This window comes from Leptosomus discolor, chromosome 1 (genome assembly GCF_034619465.1).
Source record: "Leptosomus discolor isolate bLepDis1 chromosome 1, bLepDis1.hap2, whole genome shotgun sequence".
Lineage (NCBI taxonomy): Eukaryota > Metazoa > Chordata > Aves > Leptosomiformes > Leptosomidae > Leptosomus > Leptosomus discolor.
The window spans coordinates 176,747,664-176,766,512 of NC_141391.1; the positions used below are offsets into that span (position 1 = coordinate 176,747,664).

The following is an 18,849-nucleotide window of genomic DNA, read 5'->3' on the forward strand; positions in this document are numbered from 1 at the left end:
AAGAAAGAGAAATCGTTAGGCTAATTCTCTGATCAATCCCGTACTCTGGCTGGAGGGAAGGGCAGTGTGAACACGAAAGACGGCTTTGTGGAGGGTGGGACCACAGGGCGTTTTCCATGCACGATACTGGCTTCTGCTGTTTTGAACAGGCTGGCTCACAACCTTCTCGTGTGCTTGTATCTTTTGCTGATGGGGACCTTGGAGAGAGAGAAGCAGAGCAATGGGCTGTAGATGGGTGTCTCTGTAGGTGTCATATCTTGATCTGTTTCCCTCCTGGAACCCACTAAATGAATGAATGGTTGAGGCATGTTTTTTCCGCTGAGTTTTGCTTGGTTCTAGACCATTTTATTGTCTCACCAGTGACTTCAAATGTGGTGTGAATACTAAGGTTTATTGTAGCTTTCGTTCTTTAGCAAAAAAAGTAGATAGGAGATGTCTCAAGAACGAGGCATTGCTTTCTGGCTGTGCATGGTGGCTGCCAGCTGAGCACCCACTCTGCCACAGGGGGTGCTGGTTTGCACAGACGATTTAATTTCTGTGTCTGTTCCACAAGGCAAAACGCGGCTCTTTCTGCAGTTATGCTGGGAAGCCCAAAACTCTGACTGCTCAGAACAGCTTTTATGTACCCAGGCAGGTTGTGTGCAGATGCTTGCAGGGCAGAAGCGGTGTGCTGCTGGGGACTCTGGAACAAGGGGAAATACAGGGCAAAAACTGTGGGTTGCTTGCCTTTTTTTTTTTTTTTTTTTTTTTCCCTCCTTGTGTTCTTCCAACATAACTCTTCCTTATTTGATGCAAGTGTGCTTAAAAGTAAACACTTGCCTCTGTGAGTAGCTTTTGGTTTGGTCATTTTATTTGAAACTATCCTCTCTCTTCATTCCTAAAAAGTTGATTTTTATGGGTAATGTGCATGTTTTGCCAGGAATCATAATATACACAGTTTACAATAGAAGACTATTTACCCTCTTAAAACAGAGAGAGAGAGTGTAGCTTTTTAATGGATTTCAGCCATTGGAAGTGAATTATTGCATTTTTCTTTTCCCTTCCAGGATCTTGAGTAGCAGGATGGAAGAACTCTAAGTGACGGAGAGACAGACCACACACCCTTTCAGCATGGAGACTGTTTCAGTTGATGGGGATCTTGATAGAAATTCGGTGAGTAACTTAAATGCGGTTTCGTGTGATCAGATGAACGTGAAGATGCTTTTGCAGGAAAAGGGTTAAATGGCTTGGATCTGTTCTAGTTTGGTTTGAATTGATACTTTTCTGGTGAATGCATTTGAAATATCGTGTAGAATTGCCCAACATTTGCTAGATTTTCATGGCAAGAGGGCTGGATGTCAAGAAACATTTGGTTCTTGGATTTGATCCTTTGTGTCTCTGAGTCCCAAAGGAAGATGGTATTCCTCTCAGTCTTGCTAATGGACATTTTACTAGTTAGTGACTATGGACAAAAGAAAAACTAATGTTTTTCTTGGTGGAATGAGGAGCAGAAAAGGCAGGAGAAGTGATAGTTATGTGTTTTCAGAGTCATTTCAGGTGTAAGAGTTGATAATCTGCGCTGATTATAAAATTCCTGCAGTAGTGAAAATACCAGTTCTTCCCTTCTAAGCACAATTTAAAAACAGGAAAGGCTAGTGGGTACTATAACACTTAATCATCATCATAATGTTGAAGTTATTTAAGAATTTAATTTTTCCACAAGCTATGTTGCATGGAAGTACTTTAATAGCTGAAACAGGAAATGTTTTTTGGTTTCCAGAGTTGCTTTCTGATACAAAGCACTGCCTTCCAAAGGCAAAATAGGGTATCTTTTCTGTAACTGAGGTGAAGCTTAAGTTTAACACCTCAGTGACAAACTATTTGTAATGGTTCAGCTACTACATAGAGATATTAATTTGATCAAGTGTTATATTACTGTTTTTGTCTTAAGTAATGAGTACAGAGGCAAGGTATTTTGCAGTCCATTAAGCAAATCCTTAGCTTTTTTCTGTAATAAAACAATTAATTGATTTGTTGCAGGGCCAATGTATCTATATCCTAGGAGCAGCATACTATATTGTCAGCTGTGCAGTAGGATATTTTTTTAATAAAAATCCTGTCAATTGAGTTTCTGTGCTCCTTGTTTCCAAAAATAAATAAAAAAAAAGTACCAGTTCACAAAAAAACTTTAAAGCAACTTGAAATATGCTAGTTTTTTTTGTGGCGTGCCTTCACAATAGCATGATTTTAAGGAAGTATCTTGAAACGAGGCTTTATATGTTTTACCAAGTCTGCTTCAGAAGAATGCTAAGTGCAAGAATGTATTTGCCTTTCATCCTATGTGCTTAGGTACCTGACGTGTCATCTCAGAATAATTTTTATTTTAACTGAAAGTATACTGTAGTTGGCTACTCTAAGCATTTCTTACCAAAATATCATTTAGTAGGGTAGTTGTCTGTCTTAATTGCAATTACAATGTAAAGTTTTGTGTGTTGCACTACAGCTATTAAAAATATTTTTGAAAGCTTATCTGGAGTCTAATATACTTGGTCTGGTATATACTGTGGTAAAAAATTGACACTAAAATATGTATTAAAAAAAAAAGCCTGTATTTTAAGAGCAATTGGACCCAGTAATTTTGAAGACCTTGACTATATGCAAATCCTGACACTTTCCAGAATTTTATATTTTTTTGAAGGGTCATGTTTGAGATTTTTCAGTATTCCAGACTTTTAGCTGCAATCTGATACTTTTTTTTTTTTTTAAAGTTCCACTTGTCTGATTAAAGTCCACGAAATACATGAGTTGCAAGGACGCATGAAGAATACTGGTCAACACTTTGCTACACGGTTTAAGTCTTTTGGGGGTTTTGTAGAAGGTATCTGAAAAAAGCCCTTTAGATGTTGTAGCTTTCCAGTGTATTTTTTGGCTTGCATGTGACAGAAAAACAGAGGAGGAGATCACAGAACTTAATGTTGTGGGGTTTTCTTTCCAGAATCAGTGGAATGAATGCTTTTCCTGCCTAATAGTTGGGTTGATATGTACTGTATCTGAACACAAATGTTATGACAGCTCAGTGAACTACTTCTGAAGTCTGGCACCATTAATGCAATGTAAAATACTGGACACTTTGATTTGAGTTCTTGTTTGAGACAAGTTTTTGCCTATTTTTCTATAAAATGAAAATGAGGCTCACTGGCCCAGAACTCAGGCCATTATATGGGAATGTTTGGTGTAAACAATTCTTTTTCTAAATGATTTTTTTTTTTTAGAAAACTTTCTAGTCTGCTCTAATTCTTACCAAAACGTGCGTTTCATAAACATGTTGCCTTTGATGTACAGCCAGTCCTTGCTAAATACATCAGCAGACATAAAAGTACCTTTTTTTGACACAGAATCACAGAATGGTAGGGGTTGGAAGGGACCTCTGGAGATCACCTAGTCCAACCCCCCTGCAAAAGCAGGTTCACCTGGAGCAGGTTGCACAGGACTGCATCCAGGTGGGTTTTGAATATCTTCAGGGAAGGAGACTCCACAGCCTCCCTGGGCAGCCTGTTCCAGTGCTCTGCCACCCTCAAGAGTAAAGAATTTTTTCCTGATGTTGAGGCAGAACTTTCTGTGCTCCAGTTTGTGTTCGTGGTCTCCTGTCCTGTCACCAGGCACCACTGAAAACAGCCTGGGCCCATCCTCTTGACACCCACCCTCTAGATACTTATAAGCATTGATAAGATCCTCTCCCAGTCTTCTCCAGTCTAAAGAGCCCCAGGTCTCTCAGCCTTTCCTCATAGGAGAGATGCTCCAGTCCCCTAATCATCTTCATAGCCCTCTACTGCACTGTCTCCAGTAGTTCCCTGTCCCTCTTGAACTGGGGGGCCCAGAGCTGGACACAGCACTCCAGATGTCGCCTCACTAGGGAAAAGTAGAGGGAGAGGAGAACCTCCCTCGACCTGCTGGCCAGACTCTTGTCAGTGCACCCCAGGATGCCACTGACCTTCTTAGCCACAAGGGCACACTGCTGGCTCATGGGTAACTTAGTGTCCACCAGGACTCCCAGGTCTGTCTCTGCAGAGCTGCTCTCCAGCAGGGTGACCCCCAGCCTATACTGGTGTCTGGGGTTATTCCTCCCCAGGTGCAGGACCCTACACTTGCCCTTGCTGAACCTCATTAGGTTCCTCTCTGCCCAGCTCTCCAGCCTGTCCAGGTCTCACTGAATGGCAGCACAGCCTTCTGGTGTGTCAGCCACTCCTCCCAGTTTTGTGTCATCAGCAAACTTGCTGAGGGTGCACTCTGTCCCTTCATCCAGGTCATTGATGAATATATTGAACAAGACCAGACCCAGTACTGACCCCTGGGGAGCACTGCTAGTCACTGGCCTCCAACTAGACTCAGCACCACTGATCACAGCTCTCTGAGCTCTGTCCTTCAGCCGATTCTCAATCCACCTCACTGTCCACTCGTCTATCCCACATGTCCTAAGCTTACCTATGAGGATGTGGTAGGAGACAGTGTCAGAAGCTTTGCTAAAGTTGACATAGCAACATCCACTGCTTTCCCTTCATCCATCCAGCCAGTCATGCCATTGGAGAAGGCTATCAGGTTGGTCAGGCACGATTTCCCCTTGGTGAATCCATGCTGTGTACTCCTGATTATCTTTTCTTCCACATGCTTAGAGATGGCAGCCAGAATGAGCTGTTTCATCACCTTTCCAGGGATGGAGGTGAGGCTGACTGGTCTGTAGTTTCCTGGAACCTCCTTTTTGAAGACTGGAGTGACACTGGCTTTCCTCCAGTCCTCAGGCACCTCTCCTGTCCTCCATGACCTGTCAAAGATGATGGAGAGCAGCTTAGCAATAACATCTGCCAGCTCCCTCAGCACTCATGGGTGCATCCCATCAGGGCCCATGGATTTGTGAGTGTCTAGTCCGGCTAAGAGATCCCTAACCCAAGCCTCCTCGCCCAAGGGGCAGCCTTCGTTCCTCCAGACTTCCTCTACTACCTCCAGGGTCTGGGATTCCTGAGGACCAGCCTCAGCAGTAAAGACTGAGGTGAAGGCAGCATTCAGTAACTCTGTCTTCTCTGTATCCTTTGTCACCAGGGCACCTGCCTCATTCAGCAGCAGGCCCGTGTTTTTGCTAGTCTTCCTTTTGCTACTGATGTACTTGAAGAATCCCGTCTTACTGTCTTTGACGTCCCTAGCCAGACTTAATTCCAGACGGGCCTTAGCCTTCCTCATTGCATCCCTGCGTAATCTGACAATATGTCTGTATTCCTTCCAAGTGGCCAGTCCCTTTTTCCACATGTTGTAAACCTCCTTCTTCCCTTTGAGTTTTTCCAGAACCTTCTTGCTGATCTGAGCAGGCCTTCTGCCTCCTTTGCTTGATTTCTTCCTCATAGGGATGCATTGGTTATTTCCTTGAAGCACGGAATAGAGGTCCCTTTATCTGATCAGCTTTGCAGGGTGGGTTAGTGTTCTTGAATTTAAATGTAACATGATTACTCTCACATGTATTAGAGACTGCTTTGAGGAAAAGTCTGTCTTCAGCAGGATGAAAAGCCTAACTTGGCTTTAAAACGTGCATTTAAACTCTATTAAGAATTTAGCTGTAGGTTTAGATTGTAAATCTAGTTAAGTATGTTTAACAAACTTCTCTTTTGTAGTGAGATTCCGATGTGCTAGCGTGACGTATGTTTTTGCTTTTACCCTAATCTTCAACAGGAAAAGGATTTTGTTTTATAGGACAAGTTGGCAGATACAATTTTAGGTTTAGTAGCAGTCGTTATAAGCTTTATTTCTGAGAAATCAATGTCTAAAAATAGTACTTTTCTGAAGCACAGAGCTGCTTTTGTATGAAAACAGAATTATGGCTGCCGTCTCATGTGACGGTTTATATTGCTGGGTTTACGCCTTAGTCGTGATCTAAAACTTTACTGGAAGGAGGGCTAGGTTTTGTATATTTTGATAGTAGCATTTTTAACTAAATGAACCTCAGCAGAAGCTAAATCAATCATGTAGGTTGAGAGCCTCCCTTATCAAAGGACTTGTTCTGTAATCTATCATCAAAGTCATCAATTAAATAAATGTGAAAATAAGGGGAGGCTGTGTCTCTGGAAATAAGTGTATTCGTCTCTTAATTTTGTATATTTAGAATAAAAATTGTGGGAGGCAATTGACAGGAATGTCCTGAGGGCATTCTTTTCAGAGAAAACACTGAATTAGTAACACTGTCCTTTTTTGTTCCCTTAGGAGTTTGAATCCGCCATCTGCAGTGATATGAATTGCAGATGATAGAGGTGCAATAGTCTATTGGAACACGAAGAGGTCTTTTTGGCCGAAATAGTCTTGTTTCAGTATCTTAACATCTTGCATCAATATTTAGAAATATATATTCTGCAGGTTTTAGGTAAATACAGAGGCCCAAGTAGTTCTAATGAGGAGAAGGAGTTGACCAGCAACAGAGGCAGTTTGGTGTGTAAACAGAATGTCTGTTGGAGAAGATCAGGGACAGAGTTAGACAGGCTTGTGTTTCAGCCTCTGGCGTAAGAGCTGTTTGTACCAGTTCATAGGATTAACCATGCAATGCTGAAATATTTACATAAAAAGCCCCTGCATCGTCTCGGATGACGGGTTGCCCTGCGCTGTGGTGTCATGTTGTATCTTGGTCAAAGCTGCTTGAGAGGCAGGCAGTGAGACAGGACCTGCTGCGGTGCTTTTTCACTCTATTTCTTCAATGTGTAAGTATGCACTGCAAGTGAACATGCTGTCTGAGTCTGAGAAACTTCTGATCCTATGTGTCTTTTAACAATTTAATTTTGCAGTTCTCTGCTCTTGCTTTCCAACTTTTAGTGTGAAATAAAGCAGGCCAGTGCTCAGTAGTGGTGTTCCCAGTCCTTCAGTTGGTTGCTGGATCTCTGTTCAGTTACTGCAGACTTCTTTGTCTTGCTTTCTTATCAGTCACTATTCTCTTGAATCTAAAACCAGTGTAGGGCAATACAGTTCCAGTCCAAATGTAAATTGTTTCCTAGTCTGCAGTATGTTACCTGTAGATTTAGAAGAAACACTTTGCCTTGAAAACCATTGAATTCTTGAAAGCGTTTCATGTACTAGTACCTAAACCTGCCTGGTAAGTTCATGGATTCCCTTAGCAGTGTTTCACTCTTTGACCTGAATTTAGTCTTTGACAGGGATAGAAGGTTGTTTACCAAGTGCACTTATAATTTATTTCAGCTTCCTTTGTTCAATCAAGTCCTTTTCCAGAAAGTGCAAAATTATGAAAGAAGGGTTCCCTCACCTTTCCAATGATTTGTACTGCAATTGCTGTATTCTCATTGCAATACTTTACATTTCCACGTTGTGGTGTCAATTTAACACCCCTAGGCAGCTATGAGGGATAAAAAAAATCCATGTTTTGAGATCAGGACTGTAAGACAAGACTCCTACTTGGTAAGATTTTTGTTTTTCTTTTTTACCTTTCCTGCTGTTCAGTCCTGATAACAGAGAGGCAAGACTGGATCCTCTTTAAAGCAGAGCAAGGATTTCTTTCCTTTATGAAGCAGAAGTTTTTTGTTTGGGATATAGAAGATACAGTATGTTTGGATTTATTTTATTTTTAAGGAGGAAATGTTCATGCTGAGCGGTGTGCTTGTTTTCTCTTCTTTTGCTGTTATTCGTGGATTTCAGACATAATAAACCCTTTAAGACACAGATAGAACTTACCTTACATCTGTACACGGCTAATCACAGTGGGATCCTAGTCCCGATTGTGGCCTTGGGTAGCAATGATTTATAAAAGATTCCAGATCAAATGTCAGAAAGGACTACAGACTATTACTGTGTGGCTCTTCCCTTGTAGTGTCTAACTTTGATGCATTCAGTGGGACAGAGACAACTTTTATACGACTTGGTTCTTTGGAAATTCTTTGATATAAAATGCCCTCTTAAATTTAAAACTGCAATGCTTGTCTTGCATCCTAAGCAATTTAAAATGTTAACTGTGTTTGTAGATGAACTGAATCTATGGCTTCTAAGTTTATGTTTGTGTGCAAAATCGTGGTGTTAATGGTTGCTTGCAGGTTACTGGTGGCTTAAAAGTTTTTGTCTTTCCAAAGCACCTGTCTGAAAGTGGTTTTGTAAACAGAAACAAATTTTATGTTATTGCAGCTTTCTTCAGAGCTTTAGTCTTCTGAAAACGTTCCAGCTAAAAATTTCTTAAAATATGTTGTGTATCAAGTCATATAAGCGCTAAATTTCTGATGGAGAGGTTCCACTCAGAATTAGCAGTTGGGGCTGTTGCTGTTTACTAACCATATACTGTATGATGGCTTCTAATAATGTCTTCTCTATAAGCATATTTGTCAGTTGTGTTGCTTCAACTTTTCTGAACTGCTAAGTCTCTTGAGGCCTTGCCTTTGGTGTTGAGGTGCATGTTGTATTTTAGTTATGAACTAACACTGTTTTCATTGTCCTTCTTCTTTCCCCCGCTGCTGCTGCTTTTGCACACTTGCTTCTTCCTGGCCTGGATTTTTTTGTTTGCTGTTCTTCGTTCTTCAATTGTGTATGTACACAGCATCATGGTGATAACAGAGACTCTCATGGACCATCAAGTAAGTGACTCCCCTCTCCTACAGTATGTTTGCACATATGTTCATCATAGCCAGCATATATCTTTGCGCATAGGCTGCTGGGCTAAATACTAGGTATTCTTTTGTATTGTAGTTGAGAAGCTGAATTGCAATGAAATTTACTGTTGGGAAAGTATTTTACCTGGCGTACTACTTATCTAAATGTTTCCCTACATTAACCTTTTATTTTTTTAGTGGGAAAAGTTTATTCTTCCCCTCTCCCAGTTGTGGCTAGAAAAAAAAAAATCTTTTAAATTACTTATCTGGAAGAGAAAAAGATATATTTATCAGTTTGAAATGAAACCTTCAAAAGTTATTGTAGTATAGATAATAAAGACGTGGAAGTAATGGTTCAGAAACAGTTTTATTTTTGAGCTTGTCTGTTTATAGTGCTGTATGATTCACTTCATTTCAATAAATTTACATCTTCAGAAATGAACAGGTGTATATACTGTAATACTCAAATAAGGATTGAGTCTGGTGTGGTGATAGGGAAAACTTCAGTGTGTATATATATCTGCGTGCACGTAGCCAAAGACTTATTAGTGTCATTGGTTCATGAATGTTAGTATGATCATATGATTGGCAGAATAATTTTGCCTGAGATGAAGTATTTGCATATGTGGGGAAGGGAAAGGTGCCGGCACGAATTCTTTTCTTTTTGGTGAGAAATCTGTGCAGAAGCAATGGTCTTAGCTGATACAGCTTATTATAGACATTAAAAAATGTGGACTTGAATTATAATTCATCTTTTCCTATATCTGATGTCCTTGTGCTGGTTTCAAGAGTGTGAGCTCTTTCACATGCTCCTTATAGAAACAGAAGAACTGGGAATCTGCCGCTTCAGATATTTTTTTTTTTCATAGCCTTATCTGTTGAAATAAATTGGGTTTAAAGACCCCAATTTGTGTTTCTTCTGATATGTGAATCTTAGTGACAATCTATGTAATAGTAATTTGATGGCCAGTATGAGGAAATTGAACAAGTATGTATTATCAGCTAATAGTTCTGCTGGTATTGAAATGTGCCCTTCAAAGAGTCACAAGGAGGCTTTGATATTTATGAATTGATGTTTCTTCTCTAAAATAACCCTCTGCTTATCTTCGAGGAGATAGATGGTATGGGGTTTAAACTCACTCAGGTAAAGGAAGTGATGAACGGATGTCATCTTTCTCTTGGAAAAGTGCTCTAAAGCCTGAGTGAAAGTCTAAAAATAAATCACCCCTTTGAGGCCTTTGAGTGAAAGGAATAGTTGGCAATGCTGTTGTGTGTCTTGTTGGTAGGCATATGCTCAACATGTCCAAATCCGTCTTTCAAGTTGCAGAGATGGCATGTGACACCTAAGAAGAATTAGAATTATGGAATGGTTTGAGTTGGAAGGGACTTTTAAAGTTCATCTGACCCAACTCCCCTGCCGTGGGGAGGGACACCTTCTGCTAGATCAGGTTGCTCAAAGCCCTGTGCAGCCTGACCCTCAACACTTCCAGGGACAGAGCATCCACAACTTCTTTGGGCAACCTGTTCCAGTGTCTCAGCCGCCCTCATCGTAAAAAATTTCTTTTGTATGTCCAATCTATATCTATCCTTTTTGAGTTTAAAACCATTGCCCCTTGTCCTGTCACTGGAGGCCTTGGTAAAATGTCTTTCTCTGTGTTTCTTGTAAGCCCCTTTTTTGTATTAAAAGTCGCAATAAGGTCTCCCCAGAACCTTCTCTTCTCCAGGCTCAACAACCCTAACTCTTTCACTTTTTTGGAGAAACATTCCAGCCCTCTGATCATTTCCATAGGTGAGATGTTCCCCAGGAATATTTAAGAAATAAAAAATAATTTAAAAAATCATATTTTGGTTGTCTTCACCAAAACTTACTAGGAAGTGTGAGTGCTTTGAAGATTAGTCAGAAACTGGCTGTGGTTTTTTGAGGTACACTGCAGGTATGTGGGGACACATAAGTCCAAAACTGTAAGTTTCAGTTTGGTATTTTGGCAGATAAGAAAATGTTTTTGACTAGAAACTTCATTTATTCCTTCATGCTAACTTTAATTTCGCAAGTGAGCAAAGTCACTAGAGCAAATTACTATTGCTGTCTTTCAGTATCACTGTTGGTTTTATTCTATGAATGTAATGAAATTCCAGGATAAAATCATTCCATGCTTGAAATGAGTTCAAAAGTAGTTATAGAACTGTCAATCATTGTCAGTAACTAGATTACTTAAGTATGTAGCATACATTTTTGTAGTGTTTATAAAATCAGTCCATCAGAAGCTATAAACAGCAGCCAAGGAGCCTCTATACATTGCTGAGTATTAATATGTACTGATTACATCTACTGTCTTAAAAAGATCTGCTTCTGAGTGGTAGATATTTGATTTAATGGTATCTTGAAAGCTCAAGTTCGTTACTAGCATAACTTTTCCCCCTCCTGTCTCCTTTCCAAGTACTTTTTCCTTTTCCTTGTAAGAGCTTTCTTTGTTTCCATCTCCGTCTTCTAAAGTTCCAGAGCTCCTGCCATGAGATGCTTAAGGCATATCTTTACAGACATCATTAACTTCCTGAAGATCCTGCTAATTTTACAGTTGTGGTTACACAGGCATCTGTAAAAATCAGGTCATTAGTCAGTCTTTTATAGAAAAAAGATGAAAGCTTCTTAGTAACCTTATTCTCTATCCCCTGCTCAAAGCAACAGGTATGTTCTGCCTTGCCTTGTCTTCCCCCTTACCCCAGTGCAAACACCTGAGCATCAGGATGATGCATTCTGAAGAAAGGGGACAACTTCTTCCCAGTGCCTGCAACAGTGTGGATAGACATTTATGTTCTTAACTGATTTATTTCCATTTGTTTAGTACTTTTATAGTGCTTTGTATAAAAAGGAGATTTTAAAACTCTCCTTATAATCATCCTTTAGCTTTATGAATTTTTCAAAAGCCCAGCTGATTTAAGAAGTTTATCTTAAATCCTCAGGCATGCACAGTGCTTACCACAATATATTCTATGTGAGGTGTTACATAAACTGTGTTTTGTAGGAAAGAAGCCTTTCTGACAGTGCTAGCAGTCTTTGCAGGGCCCAAATTGAATCTCCAGACTAACAAAGGAGCAAAGGAGCAGACTAACAAAATTAATTTAATAGTGAACTTGAAGCTTGTAACCCTATGGGTGCTACTGAGTTAACATCACTGAGTTCAGTTCATGCTTTGGTAAAATTTGTGTGCAGAGCTTGCTTACACTCCAAATTACTGGCAAATACCACCTGAGAAATGATCACATCTTGACAGCTTAAAAAAAACAACTTCGGAATTAAGCTTAAAACTTAAAAAGGAGTTAGTGGTGTTGCACGCTGCCCATTCAGAAATGAGTCTTCTGCACAGGTCACTTGAGAAAGGGTTGTTGGTGCAATTCCTGCTGCGGAGCGAGTCTCCAACAGGGCCGTCGGTGCAGAAGGCGAGGAGCGCCCCTGCAGAGCTGGAGCAGTGCCCGCTGCGGTGGCAGGGGGCTGGCCGGGGGCACCCTCGGAGCACAGTGGGCTGTGAAATACCATCTCTCTGAAGCTAAATGGCTGGTGTCTCTTCGAGAGCAGCTTTCATCTAGTCGATTGAAAGTTGGTGGTACTTCAGTGCATCTGGAACTCTTTATAAAACAAGTGAGACTCGTTTCATGCAAGCCCGTGAAGCACTTGTTTTCTACGCCCTCCTTTTATTTTTTTATTTCAGATACCAGACCTTTTGTCATACAGTCCCTTCCCAAGACTTCAGCAACTCCCCTGCTCCCTCCATTTCCCTTACTTGTAGCTGCAGGACAATAAAAAGCTAGTTTGGTGATGCTACAAGAAGAGCAAAGTCAGTCACTACTTTTGAAGTATTGGCCTTCTGGCACTGACAGACTTGAACTCTGAACTGGTAAAATGAGCTCTTTACCTCCTTTGTCCGTCTCCTCATGTATTTTTCCTGAGTCGCAGTCTGCATAGGGTATAGTTTGTCTGCAGCAGAGCTTTAGATGGTTTGTCTGTTGTAGAAAAATAGTACAGGTGGGTATCCTGGCATCCACGCATTCTTTATACTGCCTTGTGTTTATGCTAGGCCCTGCTGAAGAAATCATAGGCTAGAATCATAGAATTGTTTAGATTGGAAAAGACCTTTAATATTATCAAGTCCATGTCCCTAAGCATCACATGTACATGTCTTTTAAGTACCTCCAGGGATGGTGACTCCACCACTTCCCTGGGCAGCCTGTTCCAGTGCTTGACACCCCTTTCGTTGAAGAAATTTTTCCTAATATCCGATCTAAACCTCCCCTGGTGCAACTTGAGGCCATTTAGTCTTGTCCTATTGAATGTTACTTGGGAGAAGAGACCAACACCCACCTCACTACAGCCTCCTTTCAGGTAGTTGTAAACAGCAGTAAAGTCTCCTTTCAGCCTCCTTTTCTCCAGGCTAAAGAACCCCAGTTTCCTCAGCTGCTGTTCACAGAACTTGTGCTGTAGACCTTTCACCAGCTTTGTTGCTGCTTTGTCCTCCTTTGGGCACACTCCAGCACCTTTTTTTTCTTTTTTTTTCTCCTCCATACTGCCTTGTGTTCATTCTAGGCTTTGCTGAAAAAATGTTTCCATTACTGTGATAGTAGGACTGATAAAGCTAAGAAGAGTCCATCCAGAAAATGGAACTTGTTTGTTTTGAGTAGATCTTCTGCTGAACTTTTAAAACTATTTGAGGAAGGCTTGGGAACTCTTTGAAATGAGCAGCATTGTAAGTTTCAATCTTTTAGGCAGGCTTTTCTTTAGTAAGCATCTATTGTTTCCCCCTCTGATCTCTTTTTGTCAGTAAATCTGCTTCCACAGGACAGATCTTACTGAGTCAGCCATTCTTCCCCTATGAAAAAGGTACAGTTTTCTTGTGTGCAGCTTAAGGAAATTTACAGACACCATAAACAGGATGGCTGGCCAGGTGATCTTATAAATAGCTAGAAGATGTCAGGCAAATCTTTCAAACTGGTAAGATTCAAGGAGGGTAACTCCTCTGCTTTAAGCCTTTGCCTTGACAGAGTCTGTACGTGATCTTTATTAATAAGATGTGTTTCTTGTGATGTACGTTCATCCTAGCTTTCTGGGATGGTGGCATAGCTTGATCTGCAAAGCTGTTTCCTGGGTTGGCTGTGTTGTGGCTGGTTAAACCAAGGACTGTCACAAAAGTGGCAAAGAAAGGAGGATTTCAGAAGTTAAGTAATGGCTCTGTGCTGTGTCTGTATTCAGCCTTTTCTACCTTCTCCTAGTTTTTAGTTTCATCTTCTGCCTCATGTCTTAGACCAGTCTTGTTGGTTTCTTTCTGCCATCCCCTCCAAAGCAAATCTCTGGTTTGAAATCCTCATTTTTTACAATGAAACATTTTGCAAGACAGCATTTAAATACCAGTTTCTTACATAGTAGTGAAATTGTTAATAGAAATCTATGCACAAGCATATCACATCATTGAATAAGCATCCGCTTTTTGTATTTCAGCAGTGGTAACAAACAGTGATGAATCACAGCTTTTAACTCCAGGAAAAATGAGCCAGCGCCAGGGGAAAGAAGCCTATTTTACTCCAACCAAAGAGTTACTCCAGCCATCTCTCAGCCCAGGAACTGCCCATAGCCATGGTAAGACAAAGCTATTTTTTACAGAGATTTTAAAGAACTTAAATGCTGACATTAATTATCTGTTCCAAGTGTTGGTTCAAAGCCACTGCCTTTCACCGTAAAGAGGTAAGGAAGAAAGTATATTGAAATACTGTATCTAGTTCTTTGTATCCTTATGTGTTAAACTGAAACAGAAGAAAATGCATTATGTGGTGCACTAGTTTCTTAAAGCATGCTATGGTTTGTGGGAGAACAGTCCAGGTGAGGGTAAATCATTATCTGTGTGTAATCCTGTAACCGATGGTCATGTTAATGTCTCAAATATTTAGGTTGTGTGTTTATGCAGAAGTGTTATGATACACCACCTAAACCTGGAACCTTTGTGTAAAGATCTTTTAACAATTACTTTTACTGAAAGATCCCTCTCTTTAGGAAAGGTGAGGAAAAGAAAAGCCTCAGCACTGCTTTTTGCCAGCTTTCAAACAGTCTCTTGGCCTTGTTAAACCTGAAAAGAAACTCTCAGAGGATCCATGTGAACTGATTGGATGCAAAGTGAAACTCAGCAATAGACCTGACATGTTGATAGTCTATTTAAATAAAAATGAACACAACAACAACAACAAAACCCACGAAAAAAACAAGCAGTAGTTGCTCTCCTTGTACTTATTTGCATTTGAAACTGCTTGTGGTGTGTCCTACTCTTACTGCCTAGGATATCATTAGACATATTTGTTATGGGGTGTGGGGTCCTTATTGAAAACTTCAGGCTTTTTTTTAATATTGTCTCTCCTTTTACTCTATATGCTAGTAGTGATCTATGCTTCCCTTAGTTCTTGCCACGACTAGTGTTCCTGAGATTTTTTTTTTTTTTTGTATGAGCTGCCCTACTTTTATAGTTTGCTTTGTCAAAGTAATGATATTAGTCTGTCAGAGTAATAAAGGCAGTTCATCAGGTAACTTTGAGTTATTTTCCTGTTTTACCATTCAGTACCGTTCAGATAAAAAGAAAAAATCCTTTGAAACCAAAGATATTTGTTACCATGTTGAATCTGGTAGTCTTTTAGTGTACTTTAAGAATTATTATGGTAGTATTTTTGATGCTACCCACAGCTAGCTCTGATGTGTTTTCCAAAAGCTGCTGTTGTCTCACTGGAACAGCGCTTGATGTTCTCTGGCTTGCGTTGTTCTTAGTCTGCAATTATTTCCTGTAGAATATACATATATAACTTGTTTATAATTATTATTATGTTTAAAGACATTTTTGTTTATTCACTCTGTGTACTGTGTTGTATCCCTTGCTAGACAAATGTTGTAGTTATATAAGTGTATTTGAATATTGTAGTAAAGTCTTCCTGTAATGTTGCTATTCCCACTAATTTATAAAGGCAAACTGTTGTGCCTTTTTAAGGGCTTTCACTCACAGGAAGGTCCTTAAAACAGGCTTAAACAGCGCTAAGACTTGATTGTATTACGTCAAACTCCTTGCAAATATTAAGTCTTCTTTTCTGATTTTATTTTTTTCCCCTCTGATTATTTTGGGGATTATAGAAGTGATTTTTAAGCTGGTTAAATGTATCTGTGCCTTTTTTAGCATCAGTCATCACTGACCTAGTCTTCCAGGAGCGCTACTAGAAATAAGGCTGTAGTTTCATGAACCAGTGAATTTGTCTTGCAGTCAATTTCAGTAGTAAAAAGGTACGATGTGGGCTAGGCTTCAGCAACCTTTAATTATGACTTCTAGCCCATCTGCAACTTGGGAGGTGTAGGTTTGATTTTTATGGAGCTGGTTGACCCACATTTAGGAGTTGGATGGTTCTTCTGTGGTGGTTATTCCTACAGGGAAATTACAGTGTTGGTAAAAATGTGAGCTTATTACATAGGGAAAAAGATATGCTGTGCAAGCCTGAGAAATATGAAGTAGAGCAGAGTTTGAAGTGATAGAGTACTTGAGGCTGACTGTAGCTGAAATCCAATTAACAAAGATCTTTACAATATACTTTTAGTATTGTATGATGAGAATATGCAAAAATATAGTAAATGTTTAGAAATAGTATCTAAAGGCATTTACTGTGAACTAAATGGAGATACTTCTAGTCACTGACACCTGAATGCATCCTTAGGAGATGGGTTATGTAAATGAACAATTCAAAAGTCTGCTAGACACAGAATAAAAGAGAGTCAAACCAGAAAAGTGTACGGTACAGCCTACAAAGAACTGATTAAATGTATATAAAAAAGGGAAGCTGTGACATGGGTACTTGGCTTTTGCTGCTGGACAGTTGGATGTTCTTGGATGCTATTTGGCCACCATTGCCTAAGTTATGCTTCCTGCTGCCTGAATAAAAGAGCCTGTGTGGCGAAGCCAGTTTTGCGTAGAGCTTGTGAGACAGAAATAAATGAGACAGAATGAAATGAAACCTGTGAAGAAGAAGCAATCTTTGGAGAAACCAGCACTTTGGTGTTAGTTGGGAAACACCACCATGTGTGCTGGATTCTTTGACCGGCCAGCAGCAGTTCAGGGAGAGGCATGCCCAGTGCCCATCACTTGGAAAAGGTACTGCAACAAGCTTAATTTGTGTCTTCTACATGTGTTTTAAGTAAGATCCTAATTACAGTTATTACAAATATGACTAAAAAAAGATGAGAAGTTGTGCCTTAATATGAGGGAGTGGAGATAAACATTTAATGTCTGTTTGGGCCATTGGCTTCCTGTTTGGAATGAAGGGTGAACCACGTAATGTGTCATTGTGAAGGTGTAAGTGGTATATACTTCATGAATTTAAGTGCTCCTGTGTATAAATACTGGGTTTTAATTTTTGTGACCATAGCTCTGGCTTTCAGAAAGCTTCTATTTTCCTGTGCTTGATTTCTTAATTTAAAACATGACTTCTTTCTTCCTCGCTCCTTTCACGCTTGTGAGATGGAATTTAGTGTGTCATCTGAGCCAGAGATGGGGGTCTTCTTTTTGGAGTCCAGTACAGATCTGGTTTACGAATGTGGAGTACAGCTTGGTCTGGCAGCATTGTCTAGTGATTGTTAAGCAAAAGTCTATTTACACTGTCATTGGTCTGCATAATGTTTGTAGAAAGAAGTTACAGGTTCTTATTTTGCATGATTTTTTATGATTCTTGAAGATACACTGTCCTGTATTCTGAGGCTGGAGACTAGTTCATCTTTTAGGCAACAGACTGGCCTTTAAAGGTGTAGAGGTCAGACTCACTTCCATAGAAAGCTTCAGCAAGGTCATTTGACAGAAATATATTAGAAAAACTGATGGTGGGGATTATGCTTGTTTATTATGTTCACTGGTTTATGTAGCCAATTGAGAATTTTAGTGTTGAAAGGCCAACTCAGTTGTACATAGCGTTGGTCCTGAGATGGGCTTGTAACTTTAATTATTGTGTATTAAATTTCTTTCTGCCTTGCCCATCATTAGTTAACTCGAGGGTCAGAATAAGCCTATCCTGATCATAATACTGCGATTACAATTTGTTTTATAAAACAAATTTCGTGAGCCTTCAAGCATCAGTGGCTTTAAGTCTGAGAATACCAAAATCCAAGTGGCATCTAGTGCAAAAGCTGGTAACATTTGGATGTGTTGAGGTTCAAAAGATATCAAAACAAACCTGTAAACTAGGTTTTTGCATCCAAGAAAGAGTTTAATAAAGGTACAAAATTGACTTAACCAGACAACCTTTCATATTCTGTGTGGTACCACTATTTCTAGAAAGCCAGCAGTACAACTTTTCTTGGGAGCTCTAAGCTCAGCTACACGAAGGAAGGCTTTCGGTGTCATAACTGAGGAACTCCATGTGAAAGTGGCCTTGAGCAGCTCTGCATTGAGTTGATCTTGAAAACTTTTACTGATACTCCTGACTTTTCATTGTATATGTTTAAGCAGCAGCTTCTAGACTCTTTCACTCAACAGCTCACTCAAATGGATTACTTTATTTCTCAAATCAGGGTGGAAAATGATCAGTGATAAAGACTTCACAAGAATTTGCAAGATCAAACTTTCTGAAAGAAATCTTCATTTTTTTCCCACATGCAGTCTTTAATTCTAACTTTCGAAGTCTTAAATTGTCCTTTCATAACATCTGCCAAGTTGGTCCTGTCTCTGACTTGTCAATGCTGTGTATTGTGTGCAATGCTGCCTTCTGGTAGGTTGTGTGTTCAGATCATTGTTAGTTTTCTTCTGCCTTATCTGTTAGGCAATGAAACCTTCCTAGTTCTCTGGCCTTGAACATATTAAATGATCATGCTGCTTTTTTTGCCAAATATTTTATTTAGGATTGTCAGACTTGGAATTGGACTTAAATGATTCAGTAGCTTTTTGATGGAAGCTTTAATGAGCTTGGGGAGTTAGGTTTTGCTGTAAAGGCTTGGTTACTTCTGTGGGATCGTTTTCTTTTAGGCTCTGTAGTGAGCTAGCGTGGCTTTGCCAACTCACCAAGACCACTTCTTTGTAAGTGCATATAGATGTTAGGGCTGCTGAAACAATGTCTTTCAGTTCTAGCATTTAACACTTAGGCTGAACAATGTTAATTTAGCTCATTTTCTGAGTTTGCATTCTATAGTTGAAAATGTTCTTAACCATTAATCTTCAAACTACTAAAGTTTTATTGAGCTTATTTTTGTGTTTTTACTTTT

The 18,849-nt window shown here is 39.8% G+C and overlaps 1 protein-coding gene across 1 annotated transcript in view; it reads left to right on the forward strand.

Annotated features, from left to right (window-relative positions):
• Positions 1-14,082: 14,082 nt before the first annotated feature.
• The window catches only part of OSBPL8 (oxysterol binding protein like 8), a 49,238-nt gene continuing 44,471 nt past the window's right edge, over positions 14,083-18,849 (forward strand). The window contains exon 1 of the mRNA XM_009947150.2: positions 14,083-14,220. Within this exon, the coding sequence (XP_009945452.1) occupies positions 14,130-14,220 (91 nt within the window). The 5' untranslated portion in view covers positions 14,083-14,129. The remainder of the gene's footprint in view (positions 14,221-18,849) is intronic.